Source organism: Salvelinus fontinalis, chromosome 20, assembly GCF_029448725.1.
Source record: "Salvelinus fontinalis isolate EN_2023a chromosome 20, ASM2944872v1, whole genome shotgun sequence".
NCBI classification, from domain to species: domain Eukaryota; kingdom Metazoa; phylum Chordata; class Actinopteri; order Salmoniformes; family Salmonidae; genus Salvelinus; species Salvelinus fontinalis.
This window is the reverse complement of record NC_074684.1, coordinates 42,396,994-42,416,993: the sequence shown is the minus strand read 5'-3', so window position 1 is coordinate 42,416,993 and position 20,000 is coordinate 42,396,994. Positions and strand designations below refer to the sequence as shown.

The 20,000-nt window shown below is 45.6% G+C and overlaps 1 protein-coding gene and 1 long non-coding RNA gene across 5 annotated transcripts in view; one reads left to right on the top strand and one right to left on the bottom strand.

The window, feature by feature from the left end:
* Nucleotides 1–12,283: 12,283 nt before the first annotated feature.
* The window catches only part of LOC129817839 (HBS1-like protein), an 89,683-nt gene continuing 81,966 nt past the window's right edge, over nucleotides 12,284–20,000 (bottom strand). For all 4 annotated transcript variants that reach the window (XM_055873426.1, XM_055873427.1, XM_055873428.1 and 1 more), the window contains 4 exons: nucleotides 15,852–15,960; nucleotides 14,958–15,058; nucleotides 13,236–13,380; nucleotides 12,284–12,538 (listed from right to left, as the gene is read on the bottom strand). In XM_055873426.1, coding sequence (XP_055729401.1) covers nucleotides 12,527–12,538; nucleotides 13,236–13,380; nucleotides 14,958–15,058; nucleotides 15,852–15,960 — 367 coding nt within the window. In that variant the 3' untranslated portion in view covers nucleotides 12,284–12,526. The remainder of the gene's footprint in view (nucleotides 12,539–13,235; nucleotides 13,381–14,957; nucleotides 15,059–15,851; nucleotides 15,961–20,000) is intronic.
* Nucleotides 16,870–17,645, top strand: LOC129817840 (uncharacterized). The gene is made up of 3 exons (XR_008753793.1): nucleotides 16,870–16,945; nucleotides 17,448–17,522; nucleotides 17,584–17,645. It is a non-coding gene; the product is annotated as an uncharacterized LOC129817840 (long non-coding RNA).

Below are 20,000 nucleotides of genomic sequence, written 5' to 3'. Positions count from 1 at the left end.
AGACAGCCAATATGGAGGACAGTCAGCACATCTCAGTATGGAGGACAGACAGCCCATCTCAGGGTGGGGACAGACAGCCAATATGGAGGACAGACAGCCATCTCAGTATGGAGGACAGACAGCCATCTCAATATGGAGGACAGACAGCCATCTCAATATGGAGGACAGACAGCCATCTCAATATGGAGGACAGACAGCCATCTCAGTATGGAGGACAGACAGCCATCTCAATATGGAGGACAGACAGCCATCTCAGTATAGAGGGACAGACAGCCATCTCAGTATAGAGGGATAGACAGCCATCTCAGTATAGAGGGACAGACAGCCATCTCAGTATAGAGGGACAGACAGCCATCTCAATATGGAGGACAGACAGCCATCTCAGTATAGAGGGACAGACAGCCATCTCAGTATGGAGGGACAGACAGCCATCTCAGTATAGAGGGACAGACAGCCATCTCAATATGGAGGACAGACAGCCATCTCAGTATGGAGGACAGACAGCCATCTCAGGGTGGGGACAGCCAGCCAATATGGAGGACAGACAGCCATCTCAGTATGGAGGACAGACAGCCATCTCAATATGGAGGACAGACAGCCATCTCAATATGGAGGACAGACAGCCATCGCAGTATAGAGGGACAGACAGCCCATCTCAATATGGAGGACAAACAGCCATCTCAATACGGAGGACAGACAGCCATCTCAGTATGGAGGACAGACAGCCATCTCAATATGGAGGGACAGACAGCCCATCTCAGTATAGAGGACAGACAGCCCATCTCAGTATGGAGGGACAGACAGCCATCTCAATATGGAGGACAGACAGCCATCTCAGTATAGAGGACAGACAGCCATCTCAATATGGAGGACAGACAGCCATCTCAGTATGGAGGACAGACAGCCCATCTCAGTATGGAGGACAGACAGCCATCTCAATATGGAGGACAGACAGCCATCTCAACATAGAGGACAGACAGCCATCTCAATATGGAGGACAGACAGCCATCTCAGTATGGAGGACAGACAGCCATCTCAGGGTGGAGGACAGACAGCCATCTCAGGGTGGAGGACAGACAGCCATCTCAATATGGAGGACAGACAGCCATCTCAATATGGAGGACAGACAGCCATCTCAGTATGGAGGACAGACAGCCATCTCAATATGGAGGACAGGCAGCCATCTCAATATGGAGGACAGACAGCCATCTCAGTATAGAGGGACAGACAGCCATCTCAGTATAGAGGGACAGACAGCCATCTCAATATGGAGGACAGACAGCCATCTCAGTATAGAGGGACAGACAGCCATCTCAGTATAGAGGGACAGACAGCCATCTCAATATGGAGGACAGACAGCCATCTCAGTATGGAGGACAGACAGCCCATCTCAGTATAGAGGGAGAGACAGCCATCTCAGTATAGAGGGACAGACAGCCATCTCACTATGGAGGACAGACAGCCATCTCAGGGTGGAGGACAGACAGTCCATCTCAATATGGAGGACAGACAGCCATCTCAGTATGGAGGACAGACAGCCATCTCAGGGTGGAGGACAGACAGCCATCTCAGTATGGAGGGACAGACAGCTCATCTCAATATGGAGGGACAGACAGCCATCTCAGGGTGGAGGACAGACAGCCATCTCAGTATGGAGGACAGACAGCCATCTCAATATGGAGGACAGACAGCCATCTCAATATGGAGGACAGACAGCCATCTCAATATGGAGGACAGACAGCCATCTCAGTATGGAGGACAGTTCTCAGTGCTTGTTAACTTATCATCCCATCATGGTCCCTTAGTTTCTAGTGACAGGTTGGTCTGTATTTGCTGCAGCATATTACAGTAATGTACTGTAAAGACCATATTACAGTAATGTACTGTAAAGACCATATTACAGTAATGTACTGTAAAGACCGAATATTTAATTCATCTCCATCTGGCTCTCGTCTTTTCATTTGTAAAGATGATTTTTTAAAACAGCGTATCACTCTAATAATGTTGCTTTAAATCAGTGCACGAGCGGTACTCTCTAGACTCATGGTCTTTCTCTCTCCATCAACGAGCGGTACTCTCTAGACTCATGGTCTTTCTCTCTCCATCAACGAGCGGTACTCTCTAGACTCATGGTCTTTCTCTCTCCATCAACGAGCGGTACTCTCTAGACTCATGGTCTTTCTCTCTCCATCAACGAGCGGTACTCTCTAGACTCATGGGCTTTCTCTCTCCATCAACGAGCGGTACTCTCTAGACTCATGGTCTTTCTCTCTCCATCAACGAGCGGTACTCTCTAGACTCATGGTCTTTCTCTCTCCATCAACGAGCGGTACTCTCTAGACTCATGGTCTTTCTCTCTCCATCAACGAGCGGTATTCTCTAGACACTCGGTCTTTCTCTCTCCATCAACTCCATTCAAATTGCATTTAAAATAGATCACCCTGTTCTAGATTGATATATAGCCATATATATGGGTGTCTCAGGAAATACATTCAATGCAATATGAGCCTTATATTTAATAATATCTAATTAAGAAGATGGTGCCGACAGACATGGCAACTCTGCTTCTCGCTCCTAAGCAACTTTGCAGTATTTTTTTTGGTGTGCTTTATTTATTACATTAATCAAATCAAATGTTATTTGTCACATGCCCCGAATACAACAGGTGTAGACCTTACAGTGAAATGCTGAATACAACAGGTGTAGACCTCACAGTGAAATGCTTACTTACAAGCCCTTAACCAACAATGCTATTCAATTCAATTCAATTCAATCAATTGACTTTATTGACATGGTAAGTTCGTTATAACTTACATTGTCAAAGTATACATATCGAAAAATAAAAATCAAATATATATGTATATATATACAATATATATATATATTTATATATAAATAAATGGTGGGACCAACAGCAATAATAACAGTAGTAGTGGACATGGGATTACCATTAACAACAACAACAATATTAATCAGAACAACAATACATTAAAGCAACAGTAGTAGACCAGTGTCAATATGACTTGAGAAGACATATGACCTGGTATGAAAGACAAAACTAAGCTAAATGGGAAATATTATCAACATTACTTTGCATTTTTCACTGGCTGTCCCTCAGGTTGTGGCAGGAGGACACATATTTGGCTGCCAAAACTGCACATTTTGGCTTTTCACCCAATAAATATTTGATTTTTTCTTCATCTTTTATAGTTTCAAATTCTTTGTATTGAGTTATAATTTTGGGAAAGAAATATGCTCTTAGGTCTGAGTATTTGTCACAGTGTAGTAGGAAATGCACCTCTGTCTCTACCTCTCCTCTGGAGCAGAGTGAGCACAGCCTGTCCTCTCTGGGCAGCCAGGTTTGTCTGTGACGACCGGTCTCTATAGCCAGCCTGTCCTCTCTGGGCAGCCAGGTTTGTCTGTGACGACCGGTCTCTATAGCCAGACGGTGCTCACTGAGTCTGTACCTAGTCAATGTTTTCCTCAGTTTTCTATCAGTCACAGTGGTCAGATAGTCTGCCACCATGTACTGTCTGTTTAGAGCCAAATAGCATTGAAGTTTACTTTGATTTTTTGTGGTGTCTTTCCAATAGGTTATATATTTTTCTTTTTCTTTTGTGATGATTTGGTTGGGCCAGATTTTCTGAGGGCTGTCCCGAGGCTCTATGGGGTTGGTTTGGGTTGGTGAACTGAGCCTCAGAACCAGCTGGCTGAGGGGACTCTTCTCTGGTTTCATCTCTTGACATTGTAGAGCTGTGTGATGGAATGTTTTAGGGTCACTTGTTTTTAGATGGTTGTAAAATTTGATGGCTCTTTTTTTCTATTCGAATGAGGAGGGGGTATTGGCCCAATTCTGCCCTACATGCGTTATTTGGAGTTTTTCTTTGTACTTGCAATACAGTCTTGCAAAACTCTGCTTGCAATATTTCAGTTGGATGTTTGTCCCATTTAGTAAATTCATTATTAGAGAGTGGACCCCATACTTCACTGCTATTCATTGACTACAGCTCAGCGTTCAACACTACAGTGCCCTCAAAGCTCATCACCAAGCTAAAGAACCTGGGACTAAACACCTCCCACTGCAACTGGATCCTGGACTTCCTGTCGGGCCGTCCCCAGGTGGTGAAGGTAGGAAACAACACCGATTTTTAACACAGTGGCCCCACAAGGGTGTGTACTCAGCCCCCTCCCGTACTCCCTGTTCACCCACGACTGCGTGGCCAAGCACGACTCCAACACCATCATTAAGTTTGCTGATGACACAACAATGGTAGGCCTGATCACCGACAACGATGAGACAGCCTATAGGGAGGAGGTCAGAGACCTGGCAGTGTGGTGCCATGACAACAACCTTTCCCTCAATGTGATCAAGACAAAGGAGCTGATTGTGGACTACAGGAAAAGGCGGGCTGAACACGCACCCCATTCTCATTGACGGGGCTGTAGTGGAACGGGTCAAGAGTTTCAAGTTCCTTGGTGTCCACATCACCAACAAACTATCATGGTCCAAACACACCAAAACAGTCGTGAAGATGGCACGACAAAACCTATTCCCCCTCAGGAGACTGAAAAGAATTGCCATGGTTACCCTGATCATCAAAAGGTTCTACAGCTGCACCATCAAGAGCATCCTGACCGGTTGCATCACCGCCTGGTATGGCAACTGCTTGGCATCTGACCGTAAGGCTCTACAGCGGATAGTGCGAACAGCCCAGTACACCGGGGCCAAGCTTCCTGACATCCAGGACCTCTATACCAGGCGGTGTCAGAGGAAGGCCCGAAAAGATGTCAAAGACTCCAGTCACCCAAGTCACAGACTGTTCTCACTACGACCGCACGGCAAGCGGTACCAGAGCGCCAAGAGTAGAACCAAAAGACTCCTTAACAGCTTCTACCCCCAAGCCATAAGACTGCTGAAGGACTAATCAAATGGCCACCCAGACTGCTACTCGTTGTTTATTATCAATGCAGGTAATTTTACAAACTACCTCGACTAACCTGTACCCCTGCACACTGACTTGGTACCCCCTGTATATAGCCTTGTTATTGTTATATCATTTTCTTGTGTTACTTTTTGATTATAATTTTTGTTTAAACTTTAAAAAAAAAAATATTTTCTAAACTCTATTTCTTGAACTGCATTTTTGGATAAGGGCTTGTTAGGAAGCATTTCACTGTGAGGTCTACTACACCTGTTGTATTCAGCATTTCACTGTGAGGTCTACTACACCTGTTGTATTCAGCATTTCACTGTGAGGTCTACTACACCTGTTGTATTCAGCATTTCACTGTGAGGTCTACTACACCTGTTGTATTCAGCATTTCACTGTGAGGTCTACTACACCTGTTGTATTCAGCATTTCACTGTAAGGTCTACTACACCTGTTGTATTCAGCATTTCACTGTGAGGTCTACTACACCTGTTGTATTCAGCATTTCACTGTAAGGTCTACTACACCTGTTGTATTCAGCATTTCACTGTAAGGTCTACTACACCTGTTGTATTCAGCATTTCACTGTAAGGTCTACTACACCTGTTGTATTCAGCATTTCACTGTGAGGTCTACTACACCTGTTGTATTCAGCATTTCACTGTGAGGTCTACTACACCTGTTATATTCAGCATTTCACTGTGAGGTCTACTACACCTGTTGTATTCAGCATTTCACTGTGAGGTCTACTACACCTGTTGTATTCAGCATTTCACTGTGAGGTCTACTACACCTGTTATATTCAGCATTTCACTGTGAGGTCTACTACACCTGTTGTATTCAGCATTTCACTGTGAGGTCTACTACACCTGTTGTATTCAGCATTTCACTGTGAGGTCTACACCTGTTTTATTCAGCATTTCACTGTGAGGTCTACTACACCTGTTGTATTCAGCATTTCACTGTAAGGTCTATGTGACAAATAAAATTTGATTTGTATTCCTGCTTTACAATTACTGTATTCCTGCTTTACAATTACTGTATTCCTGCTTTACCCTTACTGTATTCCTGCTTTACCATTACTGTATTCCTGCTTTACCATTACTGTATTCCTGCTTTACCATTACTGTATTCCTGCTTTACCATGACTGTATTCCTGCTTTACCATGACTGTATTCCTGCTTTACCATGACTGTATTCCTGCTTTACCATGACTGTATTCCCCCTTTGGAAACCCACCCTATTTCACACACTGATTTGGTCTTTAGAAAGGTACTACAGACATCTTCAACTCTAAACGGATGGGGAACAGAATCTGGAGAAAAAAGTGATGTACTTCTCCATTCCACTCGGACTTCGTTTTAATCATATTTGGAGAGAGTCAGGTACTTTAAAGATATACGGCCTTTTGGTTGAGCTCTAATGTATTTTAGCACAACATCGCCATCTGCTGACAGAATATTTCTCTTCCACTCTGTACAACGCGACCGTGGAGAGGCCTAACGCAAACACTAGATTAGATCCTTCAGAGCGTTCACGCCGTGGAAGGACAACAGAACATTCTGAATGGACGTTAAAACAATTGTAAATAATAAATAATTGTGTCGAACGCCTTACAGTCCGCTCCTCAACTTAAAAACAAAATCAAGATAGGGATTCTATTGAACTGCTGGTTCAGCTCCTGTTATATCTATAAATATAAATGTTATATCATTGTGATTAACATGCAGCCTGTTACAGTTAGTAACAGAACTTTGTTGACACATTGTGACAGCTCAAATAACGTCGTGGAAGATGGACTAGTGCAGGGTTCTCCAACCCTGTTCCTGGAGAGATACTGTCCTGTAGGTTTACACCAGGGTTCTCCAACCCTGTTCCTGGAGAGATACTGTCCTGTAGGTTTACACCAAGGCTCTCCAACCCTGTTCCTGGAGAGCTACTGTCCTGTAGGTTTACACCAGGGTTCTCCAACCCTGTTCCTGGAAGTTTACACCAGGGTTCTCCAACCCTGTTCCCAGAGAGCTACCCTCCTGTAGGTTTACACCAGGGCTCTCCAACCCTGTTCCTGTAGGTTTACACCAGGGTTCTCCAACCCTGTTCCCGGAGAGCTACTGTCCTGTAGGTTTACACCAGGGCACTCCAACCCTGTTCCTGGAGAGCTACTGTCCTGTAGGTTTACACCAGGGCTCTCCAACCCTGTTCCTGGAGAGCTACTGTCCTGTAGGTTTACACCAGGGCACTCCAACCCTGTTCCTGGAGAGCTACTGTCCTGTAGGTTTACACCAGGGCTCTCCAACCCTGTTCCTAGAGAGCTACTGTCCTGTAGGTTTACACCAGGGCTCTCCAACCCTGTTCCTGGAGAGATACTGTCCTGTAGGTTTACACCAGGGCTCTCCAACCCTGTTCCTAGAGAGCTACTGTCCTGTAGGTTTACACCAGGGCTCTCCGACCCTGTTCCTGGAGAGATACTGTCCTGTAGGTTTACACCAGGGCTCTTCGACCCTGTTCCTGGAGAGCTACTGTCCTGTAGGTTTACACCAGGGCTCTCCAACCCTGTTCCTGGAGAGCTACTGTCCTGTAGGTTTACACCAGGGCACTCCAACCCTGTTCCTGGAGAGCTACTGTCCTGTAGGTTTACACCAGGGCTCTCCAACCCTGTTCCTGGAGAGATACTGTCCTGTAGGTTTACACCAGGGCTCTCTAACCCTGTTCCTGGAGAGCTACTGTCCTGTCGGTTTACACCAGGGCTCTCCAACCCTGTTCCTGGAGAGCTACTGTCCTGTAGGTTTACACCAGGGCTCTCCAACCCTGTTCCTGGAGAGCTACTGTCCTGTAGGTTTACACCAGGGCTCTCCAACCCTGTTCCTGGAGAGCTACTGTCCTGTAGGTTTACACCAGGGCACTCCAACCCTGTTCCTGGAGAGCTACTGTCCTAAAGGTTTACACCAGGGTTCTCCAACCCTGTTCCTGGAGAACTACTGTCCTGTAGGTTTAAACCAGGGTTCTCCAACCCTGTTCCTGGAGAGCTACTGTCCTGTATGTTTACACCAGGGCTCTTCGACCCTGTTCCTGGAGAGCTATTGTCCTGTATGTTTACACCAGGGCTCTCCTACCCTGTTCCTGGAGAGCTACTGTCCTGTAGGTTTACACCAGGGCTCTCCAACCCTGTTCCCAGAGAGCTACTGTCCTGTAGGTTAACACCAGGGCTCTCCAACCCTGTTCCTGGAGAGCTACTGTCCTAAAGGTTAACACCAGTGCTCTCCAACCCTGTTCCTGGAGAGCTACTGTCCTGTAGGTTTACACCAGGGCTCTCCAACCCTGTTCCTGGAGAGCTACTGTCCTGTAGGTTTACACCAGGGCTCTCCAACCCTGTTCCTGGAGAGCTACTGTCCTGTAGGTTTACACCAGGGCTCTCCAACCCTGTTCCTGGAGAGCTACTGTCCTGTAGGTTTACACCAGGGCTCTCCAACCCTGTTCCTGGAGAGCTACTGTCCTGTAGGTTTACACCAGGGCTCTCCAACCCTGTTCCCAGAGAGCTACTGTCCTGTAGGTTTACACCAGGACTCTCTAACCCTGTTCCTGGAGAGCTACTGTCCTGTAGGTTTACACCAGGGCTCTCCAACCCTGTTCCCAGAGAGCTACTGTCCTGTAGGTTTACACCAGGGCTCTCTAACCCTGTTCCTGGAGAGCTACTGTCCTGTAGGTTTACACCAGGGCTCTCTAACCCTGTTCCTGGAGAGCTACTGTCCTGTAGGTTTACACCAGGGTTCTCCAACCCTGTTCCTGGAGAGATACTGTCCTGTAGGTTTACACCAGGGTTCTCCAACCCTGTTCCTGGAGAGCTACTGTCCTGTAGGTTTACACCAGGGTTCTCCAACCCTGTTCCTGGAGAGCTACTGTCCTGTAGGTTTACACCAGGGTTCTCCAACCCTGTTCCTGGAGAGCTACTGTCCTGTACCATGGACATTAAAGGACAGGCATTTAGCATGGACGTTAAGAGACAGCTGTTTTGTTCCTTCCGGACCCTCAAAGATGGCTGAGTCCCTGATGTGCCTCATGAGGAGCCTGTAATACTCTCTGGAGGGACCCCCTTGGTCAACTACCCCCTCCACCCTATTGTCTAGGACGTTGCCCCATATGGGGCTTTTATCATGTGGGCGATGGGGCTTTTATCATGTGGGCGATGGGGCTTTTATCATGTGGGCGATGGGGCTTTTATCATGTGGGCGATGGGGCTTTTATCATGTGGGCGATGGGGCTTTTGTCATGTGGGCGATGGGGCTTTTATCATGTGGACGATGGGGCTTTTATCATGTGGACGATGGGGCTTTTATCATGTTGACGATGGGGCTTTTGTCATGTGGGCGATGGGGCTTTTATCATGTGGGCGATGGGGCTTTTATCATGTTGACGATGGGGCTTTTGTCATGTTGACGATGGGGCTTTTATCATGTTGACGATGGGGCTTTTGTCATGTTGATGATGGGGCTTTTATCATGTTTCTGTCTCTACTTTGCACTTTCTTCCAATGCAAACCAACCATTCCAGTGTTTTTTTTAGTTTTTATTTTACTTGCTGTGTTGTACTCACTTTGCCTCCATGGCCTTTTTATATTTTTATTTATTTATACATATATCTGTTTGCCTTCACCTCCCTTATCTCACCTCACTTGCTCACATTGTATATAGACTTATTTTTTTTTATTTTTTATTTTTCACTGTATTATTGACTGTATGTTTGTTTTTACTCCATGTGTAACTATGTGTTGTTGTATGTGTCGAACTGCTTTGCTTTATCTTGGCCAGGTCGCAATTGTAAATGAGAACGTGTTCTCAATTTGCCTACCTGGTTAAATAAAGGTTAAATAAATAAAAAAATGTTGACGATGGGGCTTTTGTCATGTGGGCGATGGGGCTTTTGTCATGTGGGCGATGGGGCTTTTATCATGTTGACGACGGGGCTTTTGTCATGTTGGCGACGGGGCAGTTGTCCTGGTCTGCTCAGCTCCAGAGCGTACATAGGTCCGTTCTAGGGGGGGGGGGGGGGCTAATTAAAAATGTAGGACACTTTCAATAAGGGAAAATACCATGACATCAATAACTACATTGTGTTTATAAACAAATGCTCTTAAAACACCTGTGAGTCAGTCTGTGGATCTGATGATGGAGATGAGGAAGGTGAAGGTGAGGGAGTTGGTGAGGGAGGTGAAGGAAGTGAAGGTGAGGGAGGTGAAGGAGATGGTGAGGGAGGTGAAGGAGAGGGAGATGGTGAGGGAGGTGAAGGTGAGGGAGATGGTGAGGGAGGTGAAGGTGAGGGAGATGGTGAGGGAGGTGAAGGTGAGGGAGATGGTGAGGGAGGTGAAGGTGAGGGAGATGGTGAGGGAGGTGAAGGAGAGGGAGATGGTGAGGGAGGTGAAGGTGAGGGAGATGGTGAGGGAGGTGAAGGAGAGGGAGATGGTGAGGGAGGTGAAGGTGAGGGAGATGGTGAGGGAGGTGAAGGTGAGGGAGATGGTGAGGGAGGTGAAGGAGAGGGAGATGGTGAGGGAGGTGAAGGTGAGGGAGATGGTGAGGGAGGTGAAGGTGAGGGAGATGGTGAGGGAGGTGAAGGTGAGGGAGATGGTGAGGGAGGTGAAGGTGAGGGAGATGGTGAGGGAGGTGAAGGTGTGAGGGAGTTGGTGAGGGAGGTGAAGGTGTGAGGGAGTTGGTGAGGGAGGTGAAGGTGAGGGAGATGGTGAGGGAGGTGAAGGAGAGGGAGATGGTGAGGGAGGTGAAGGTGAGGGAGATGGTGAGGGAGGTGAAGGTGAGGGAGATGGTGAGGGAGGTGAAGGTGAGGGAGATGGTGAGGGAGGTGAAGGTGTGAGGGAGTTGGTGAGGGAGGTGAAGGTGAGGGAGATGGTGAGGGAGGTGAAGGTGAGGGAGATGGTGAGGGAGGTGAAGGTGAGGGAGATGGTGAGGGAGGTGAAGGAGATGGTGAGGGAGGTGAAGGAGAGGGAGATGGTGAAGTTGAGGGAGAAGATGAGGGAGGTGAAGGTGAGGGAGATGGTGAGGGAGGTGAAGGAGATGGTGAGGGAGGTGAAGGAGAGGGAGATGGTGAAGGTGAGGGAGACGATGAGGGAGGTGAAGGTGAAGGATGTTTTTCAGCGGCAGGGACTGGGAGGGAAAGGATCAAGGGAAAGATGAACGGAGCGAAGTGCAGACTGAGGTTCACCTTCCAACAGGACAACGACCCTAAACAATCACGTGACGGGCGTTGGCTAATAAAAAACTGAGAGAACAATGTGAGTGAGAGGTGCTTCGGAGCACGGCAGCCGGGAGAAGGGAATTATAATTATTATATTCAGCCCAAGGGCACAACGACCACTGGTCGCAAAATACATGGATTATTTATGAGGCATTACGGCCACACAAAGGGGATGCCGCCGTGAAAATCGAGGCATTATCAAGCGCTTGTCAAATTGTGAATGAGAGACTGATGAAGTGTGTACAGCCTGTGCAAAAAAACAAAGCAGAGCTCATACCTTTCATGGGACTTTTTCAAATCATCATTAGAGTCTCATCATGCAGCCTTACTTCATTCAGTCTCATCATTCTTCAAAATATAAAATAATATTAAATAATGCTAAATGAACTAGTGTAGCCCACAGACACGTGGCATAGTCAGATCAGGACCTAACATAAGGACAACTCAGAGTATTCTCTTCTGTTCTTCTGAAATAGACTACATTTTCTTCATATCATGTTTCTTTAGACCTGTCTAAAATAAATCATGTATATATTGTGAAGGTGAAGGCTGTATCACATGGCTTTATTAGACTTTTTAAATGTAGATGTTCCAAAGGTCTTCATCAGTGGCTTGTAGTCTGAGTGGAAGCCAGGAGATGCTAAATGTGTTTATGTTAATTAACGGTCAATTACCGTGAGACCGACAGTTATTTACTTTACAATCACCGGCTGACAACATTTCATGACCGCCACAGTCCTAGGCCCAATGCAGTCAAAAACATGATTTCCCCGTGTTTAATATATACCGTATTTATATACCATGAGGTCGGAATAACACTGTGAAAAGAGCAGTTTGAAAAAGCTGCCTGAAAATTCTGACCGTTTTGGTAGGACGGAGTTTTGGGTAAATTAGTTATAATAGAGCAATAAGAAAGAGTTCCAAACCTCTCTGCCAATAACAGCAGTTTGCCCAGTCACATGACTTCCAGACACTTCTTACTTGAGAAATTACTATTTGCTATGAAAACAATTTTTTTGTTGTTTCTTTTTTGCCCATTTTTTAATTAAAAAACAAAATCACAGTAAGATACTTAATTGTTACCAAGAAATGATTTGATATCGAGATTAAAAAACAGCTGGATTGGAACATTTATTGGTTCATCGTTTACTTCATCTTGTACGGTAGCTTCTGCCCTGGATGGATGGATAGATAGAGGGATGGATGTGAACACTCAGTCTGTGAATGACACTTCTGTCAATCTCTTGAAGGAATTGCACTTTTGTCTGTCTTGTCTCTCTGTCAGTCTGCAGCTAGCCGTCTGTCATGCGGTCTTCTGGGTTCTTGACTTGATCGAGTTGGATCAGATCTGATCGTCAGTCTTTGATCTGCAGAGAAAATAAAACCAAGACCAGGTTAAAACATTCAACTCTAAAGTTTATGGAAACCAAATCCTTCACAACAGACAGATGAACTGCCTGTAACTTCGACAGGTCTGCTCAGATAGAACATTAGGGGCCTGTATCCCAAATGGGGCCCTATTCCCTATATAGTACACTACTATAGACCAGGGCCCTATTCCCTATATAGTACACTACTATAGACCAGGGCCCTATTACCTATATAGTGCACTACTATAGACCAGGGCCCTATTCCCTATATAGTGCACTACTATAGACCAGAGCCCTATTCCCTATATAGTGCACTACTATAGACCAGAGCCCTATTCCCTATATAGTGCACTACTATAGACCAGAGCCCTATTCCCTATATAGTGCACTACTATAGACCAGGGCCCTATTCCCTATATAGTACACTACTATAGACCAGAGCCCTATTACCTATATAGTACACTACTATAGACCAGGGCCCTATTCCCTATATAGTACACTACTATAGACCAGGGCCCTATTCCCTATATAGTACACTACTATAGACCAGGGCCCTATTCCCTATATAGTACACTACTATAGACCAGGGCCCATTGGTCTCTGACACTATATAGGGAATAGGTTGCCGTTTGGGACTACAATGTAGATATATATTTCCTCAGGTAGCAAGAGGAGAAGGCCGGAGCCCGGTTACCTCGGTGACGACCCCGGCAGCGATGGTTGACCCTACGTATCTCAGCATGAAGCGTCCCAGCTCCTTGAAGTCCTTATAGAGCTCCAACGCCACGGGTCTCTGCGTCAGGATCTCCACCATCGCGTTCATACCCTTACCCAGACACCTACACAACGTTAAACAAACATGTATACAACGTTCAGAGTCTTTTCCCAACACTAGGGGTGGAACGGTTCACCAAACCCATGATTCGGTACGTATTACGTTTTTTTTGGGGGGGGGGGGTCGCGGTTCGGCTTTTGGTACATTGGTGGAAATTAAATGCCATTCACAATGTTCCTGGCGTCGTCTGTTGTGACAGGATGGTTCAGGTGGGTTTCCACTCTGATGCTGCGTTTGTAACCATGTGGGGAGGTTAGAATTTACCAGTTGCAAAGTCGTAAATACCAAATCGGAGGCATCTATGTGAATTGAACTCTTTCGAGAAACGCAGATTGACTAATGTCAACCGTAAACTAAAAGTACGACGATCGTAATACAAATGACAAAGTAAAAAAAAAAAGATTGTGTTTTTATAAATGTTTTTTTTTTTTTAAACTGCTGTTATAGAGGTCGTTTCCTCAGTAGGTGACAGAGGTTAGGGTCAGAGGTCACCATGTAGAAGAGGTGGGAGCACAAGTTTCCCCACGAGTAATGACCCACTAGATTTCCCCCCAGTTGTATTTGGTAAATCCCCACTTGATTACAAACTGCCGTCTTCAGTGAGAGGTGGGAGCTCAAGTTTCCCCACGAGTAATGACCAGTTGGAGGGCCATTAAACTAGATTTCCCCCCCCCCCAGTCGTATTTGGTAAATCCCCACTTGATTCCTTCAGTGTCAGACGAACACTTGTGACTCTCATAAAAGGGGGCGTGTCGGTACATCTCTCACTTCGGGGTAATGTGATGGGCTGTCACTGATAAGTACTGACAGTTGTATGAATAGAAATGTTTTTTTGCTTAATCATTACGAGGCGTTGTGTGCAGAATGACGAGGGGGGAAAAATGTATTTAACCCATTCTAGAATACGGCTGTTGTGCGACAAAATGTGGAACGAGGGAAAGGCTCTGAATACTTCCTGAATGCACTGATCCGGTACTTCCTGTTTACTGAAATGGGTTCGCAACGTGGCTCGAGAAACTTGACGAGGTGCTCTGAAACCTAAACTATTCTCAACCCACTGAGAATGGGAGCATACCCGCGGCATATAAACAAGACAAGTAAAAAAATAGAAAACAAAGCCTACCTATCTATCGGTCTTGTACCTTCTTTGGCCCGGTCAGAATCAGCTGCCACGGAGCAGCTTGAACGCAAAGGACAGACGTTGTGTTGTTTCTATGTGGTTCCGTCTTGCCCCGATATACTGAGGTGATGAAGTGTTGGCATATTATTTTCACTTGATAAATATCTATTTTAAGTATTCATTCAGGTTCCGCAGTGAAGAACCGAGGTCCCTGTGCCGAACAGTTCGCTACGAATACATGCTCCCGTTACAACCCAACCAAAACACAAATGTTAATGCTTACTGCGTCACAACACTGAATACATATTCCGGGAGAGTATCCTCGATCCTGAATCAGACGTAGCGATATCGGGCCGACTTCCTCAACAACAAAACCGCGCGATGAGCGAGGCTAAAACTTCTCTTCCGTTATGGTCACGAAGCAGCTTCATCATCTATGTAGACTTCACCTTGATACTCACTTTGGTTTCTTCTTGAGCACCTCCCCGCTGCTCTTGTGCAGAACACTGACCAGCTTCCTGATGGTGGCAGGTTCACTGATCGTCTGGTAGTGCAACACAACCTACACACAGAACATACACTTAGAACCACACACATCACACACTTCACACACTTAGAACCACACACTTCACACACTTAGAACCACAGACTTCACACACTTAGAACCACATACTTCACACACTTAGAACCACACACGTAGAATAATACACTTCACACACTTAGAACAATACACTTCACACACTTAGAACCACACACTTCACACACTTAGAACCACATACCTCACACACTTAGAACCACACACTTAGAACCACACACTTCACACACTTAGAACCATACACTTCACACACTTAGAACCACACACTTCACACACTTCAAACCACACACCTCACACACTTAGAACCACACACTTCACACACTTCAAACCACACACCTCACACACTTAGAACCACACACTTCACACACTTCAAACCACACACCTCACACACTTAGAACAATACACTTCACACACTTAGAACCACACACTTCACACACTTAGAACCACATACCTCACACACTTAGAACCACACACTTAGAACCACACACTTCACACACTTAGAACCATACACTTCACACACTTAGAACCACACACTTAGAACCACACGCTTCACACACTTAGAACCACACACTTCACACACTTCAAACCACACACCTCACACACTTAGAACCACACCCATAGAACCACCCACTTCACACACTTAGAACCACACACTTCAAACCACACACTTAGAACCACACGGACAACATTCTTAGAGCTACTCAGAACAGACAGACTTAGAACCACCCACGGAACACAGCTTGTGTGTGTGTGTACTCACGGGGAAGCCCTGTGTGATGGGAACCTCTATGTTGAAGAGTAGGACTCTGGCCCTGAAGCGGGAACACGCTCTGATTGGCTCCTTAATATCACAGAACACACAGCCCACACTGGAGGAGAGATTAGACACTGAGTGGACAAAATATTAAGAACACCTGCTCTTTCCATGACACAGACTGACCAGGTGAATCCAGGTGAAAGATATGATCTCTTATTGACGTCACTTGTTAAATCCACTTCAATCAGTGGAGATGAAGGGGAGGAGACGGATTAAAGAAGGATTTTTAAGCCTCGAGACAATTGAGACATGGATTGTGTATGTGTGCCATTCAGAGGGAGAATGGACAAGACAAAATATTTAAGTTTCTTTGAGCGGGGGTACGGTAGTAGGTGCAAGGCGCATCGGTTTGTGTCAAGAACTGCAACGCTGCTGGGTTTTTCACGCTCAACAGTTTCCCCCGTGTGTTTCAAGAATAATCCACCACCCAAAGGACATTCAGCCAACTTCAGGGAAACATTGGAGTCAACATGGAGTCCACAAGTGTGTGTTTTGATGTCTTCACTATTATTCTACAATGTAGAAAATAGTAAAAAATAAAGAAAAACCCTGGAATGAGTAGATGTGTCCAAACTTTTGACCGATACTGTATGTTGAAGAAGGTGGGTTAATCTCTGTCTCACGGCCCTGTGGAACACTTTCAACACCTCGTAGAGTTCATTACAGCCACACAGACCAAACATTACAGGGATAGAAACACACAGTAAAGAATTACACATTAACTTGATCTGATGATGTCCAGTGGGGCAGGGTTAGAGGTTAGAGGTTAGGGGTTAGAGGTTAGAGGTTAGGGTTTAGGTTCTATACTAACTTGATCTTGATGATGACCAGTGGGGCAGGGTTAAAGGTTAGAGGTTAGGTTCTATACTAACTTGATCTTGATGATGACCAGTGGGGCAGGGTTAGAGGTTAGAGGTTAGAGGTTAGGTTCTATACTAACTTGATCTTGATGATGACCAGTGGGGCAGGGTTAGAGGTTAGAGGTTAGGTTCTATACTAACTTGATCTTGATGATGTCCAGTGGGGCAGGGTTAGAGGTTAGAGTTTAGGTTCTATACTAACTTGATCTTGATGATGACCAGTGGGGCAGGGTTAAAGGTTAGAGGTTAGGTTCTATACTAACTTGATCTTGATGATGTCCAGTGGGGCAGGGTTAGAGGTTAGAGGTTAGGTTCTATACTAACTTGATCTTGATGATGACCAGTGGGGCAGGGTTAGAGGTTAGAGGTCAGAGGTTAGGTTCTATACTAACTTGATCTTGATGATGTCCAGTGGGGCAGGGTTAGAGGTTAGAGGTTAGGTTCTATACTAACTTGATCTTGATGATGACCAGTGGGGCAGGGTTAGAGGTTAGGTTCTATACTAACTTGATCTTGATGATGTCCAGTGGGGCAGGGTTAGAGGTTAGAGGTTAGGTTCTATACTAACTTGATCTTGATGATGACCAGTGGGGCAGGGTTAGAGGTTAGAGGTTAGAGGTTAGGTTCTATACTAACTTGATCTTGATGATGACCAGTGGGGCAGGGTTAGAGGTTAGAGGTTAGAGGTTAGGGTTTAGGTTCTATACTAACTTGATCTTGATGATGTCCAGTGGGGCAGGGTTAGAGGTTAGAGGTCAGAGGTTAGGTTCTATACTAACTTGATCTTGATGATGTCCAGTGGGGCAGGGTTAGAGGTTAGGGTTTAGGTTCTATACTAACTTGATCTTGATGATGACCAGTGGGGCAGGGTTAGAGGTTAGAGGTTAGGTTCTATACTAACTTGATCTTGATGATGTCCAGTGGGGCAGGGTTAGAGGTTAGAGGTCAGAGGTTAGGGTTTAGGGTTTAGGTTCTATACTAACTTGATCTTGATGATGTCCAGTGGGGCAGGGTTAGAGGTTAGAGGTCAGAGGTTAGGGTTTAGGTTCTATACTAACTTGATCTTGATGATGTCCAGTGGGGCAGGGTTAGAGGTTAGAGGTTAGGGGTTAGAGGTTAGGGTTTAGGTTCTATACTAACTTGATCTTGATGATGTCCAGTGGGGCAGGGTTAGAGGTTAGAGGTTAGGTTCTATACTAACTTGATCTTGATGATGCCCAGTGGGGCAGGGTTAGAGGTTAGGGGTTAGGTTCTATACTAACTTGATCTTGATGATGACCAGTGGGGCAGGGTTAGAGGTTAGAGGTTAGGTTCTATACTAACTTGATCTTGATGATGTCCAGTGGGGCAGGGTTAGAGGTTAGAGGTCAGAGGTTAGAGGTTAGGTTCTATACTAACTTGATCTTGATGATGTCCAGTGGGGCAGGGTTAGAGGTTAGAGGTTAGGGTTTAGGGTTTAGGTTCTATACTAACTTGATCTTGATGATGACCAGTGGGGCAGGGTTAGAGGTTAGAGGTTAGGGTTTAGGTTCTATACTAACTTGATCTTGATGATGACCAGTGGGGCAGGGTTAGAGGTTAGAGGTTAGGGTTTAGGTTCTATACTAACTTGATCTTGATGATGACCAGTGGGGCAGGGTTAGAGGTTAGAGGTTAGGTTCTATACTAACTTGATCTTGATGATGTCCAGTGGGGCAGGGTTAGAGGTTAGAGGTTAGGTTCTATACTAACTTGATGATGTCCAGTGGGGCAGGGTTAGAGATCAGAGGTTAGAGGTTAGAGGTTAGGGTTTAGGTTCTATACTAACTTGATCTTGATGATGTCCAGTGGGGCAGGGTTAGAGGTTAGAGGTTAGGGGTTAGGTTCTATACTAACTTGATCTTGATGATGACCAGTGGGGCAGGGTTAGAGATCAGAGGTTAGAGGTTAGAGGTTAGGGTTTAGGTTCTATACTAACTTGATCTTGATGATGACCAGTGGGGCAGGGTTAGAGGTTAGAGGTTAGAGGTTAGGTTCTATACTAACTTGATCTTGATGATGACCAGTGGGGCAGGGTTAGAGGTTAGAGGTTAGAGGTTAGGTTCTATACTAACTTGATCTTGATGATGTCCAGTGGGGCAGGGTTAGAGGTTAGAGGTTAGGTTCTATACTAACTTGATCTTGATGATGTCCAGTGGGGCAGGGTTAGAGGTTAGAGGTTAGGTTCTATACTAACTTGATCTTGATGATGACCAGTGGGGCAGGGTTAGAGGTTAGAGGTCAGAGGTTAGAGGTTAGGTTCTATACTAACTTGATCTTGATGATGACCAGTGGGGCAAGGTTAGAGGTTAGAGGTTAGGGGTTAGGTTCTATACTAACTTGATCTTGATGATGTCCAGTGGGGCAGGGTTAGAGGTTAGAGGTTAGGTTCTATACTAACTTGATCTTGATGATGTCCAGTGGGGCAGGGTTAGAGGTTAGAGGTTAGGGTTTAGGTTCTATACTAACTTGATCTTGATGATGACCAGTGGGGCAGGGTTAGAGGTTAGGGGTTAGGTTCTATACTAACTTGATCTTGATGATGACCAGTGGGGCAGGGTTAGAGGTTAGAGGTTAGGTTCTATACTAACTTGATCTTGATGATGTCCAGTGGGGCAGGGTTAGAGGTTAGAGGTTAGAGGTTAGGTTCTATACTAACTTGATGATGTCCAGTGGGGCAGGGTTAGAGGTTAGAGGTTAGGGTTTAGGTTCTATACTAACTTGATCTTGATGATGTCCAGTGGGGCAGGGTTAGAGATCAGAGGTTAGAGGTTAGAGGTTAGGGTTTAGGTTCTATACTAACTTGATCTTGATGATGTCCAGTGGGGCAGGGTTAGAGGTTAGAGGTCAGGGTTTAGGTTCTATACTAACTTGATCTTGATGATGACCAGTGGGGCAGGGTTAGAGGTTAGGGTTTAGGTTCTATACTAACTTGATCTTGATGATGTCCAGTGGGGCAGGGTTAGAGGTTAGAGGTTAGGGGTTAGAGGTTAGGTTCTATACTAACTTGATCTTGATGATGACCAGTGGGGCAGGGTTAGAGGTTAGAGGTTAGGGGTTAGGTTCTATACTAACTTGATCTTGATGATGTCCAGTGGGGCAGGGTTAGAGGTTAGAGGTTAGAGGTTAGGGGTTAGGTTCTATACTAACTTGATCTTGATGATGTCCAGTGGGGCAGGGTTAGAGGTTAGAGGTCAGGGTTTAGGTTCTATAC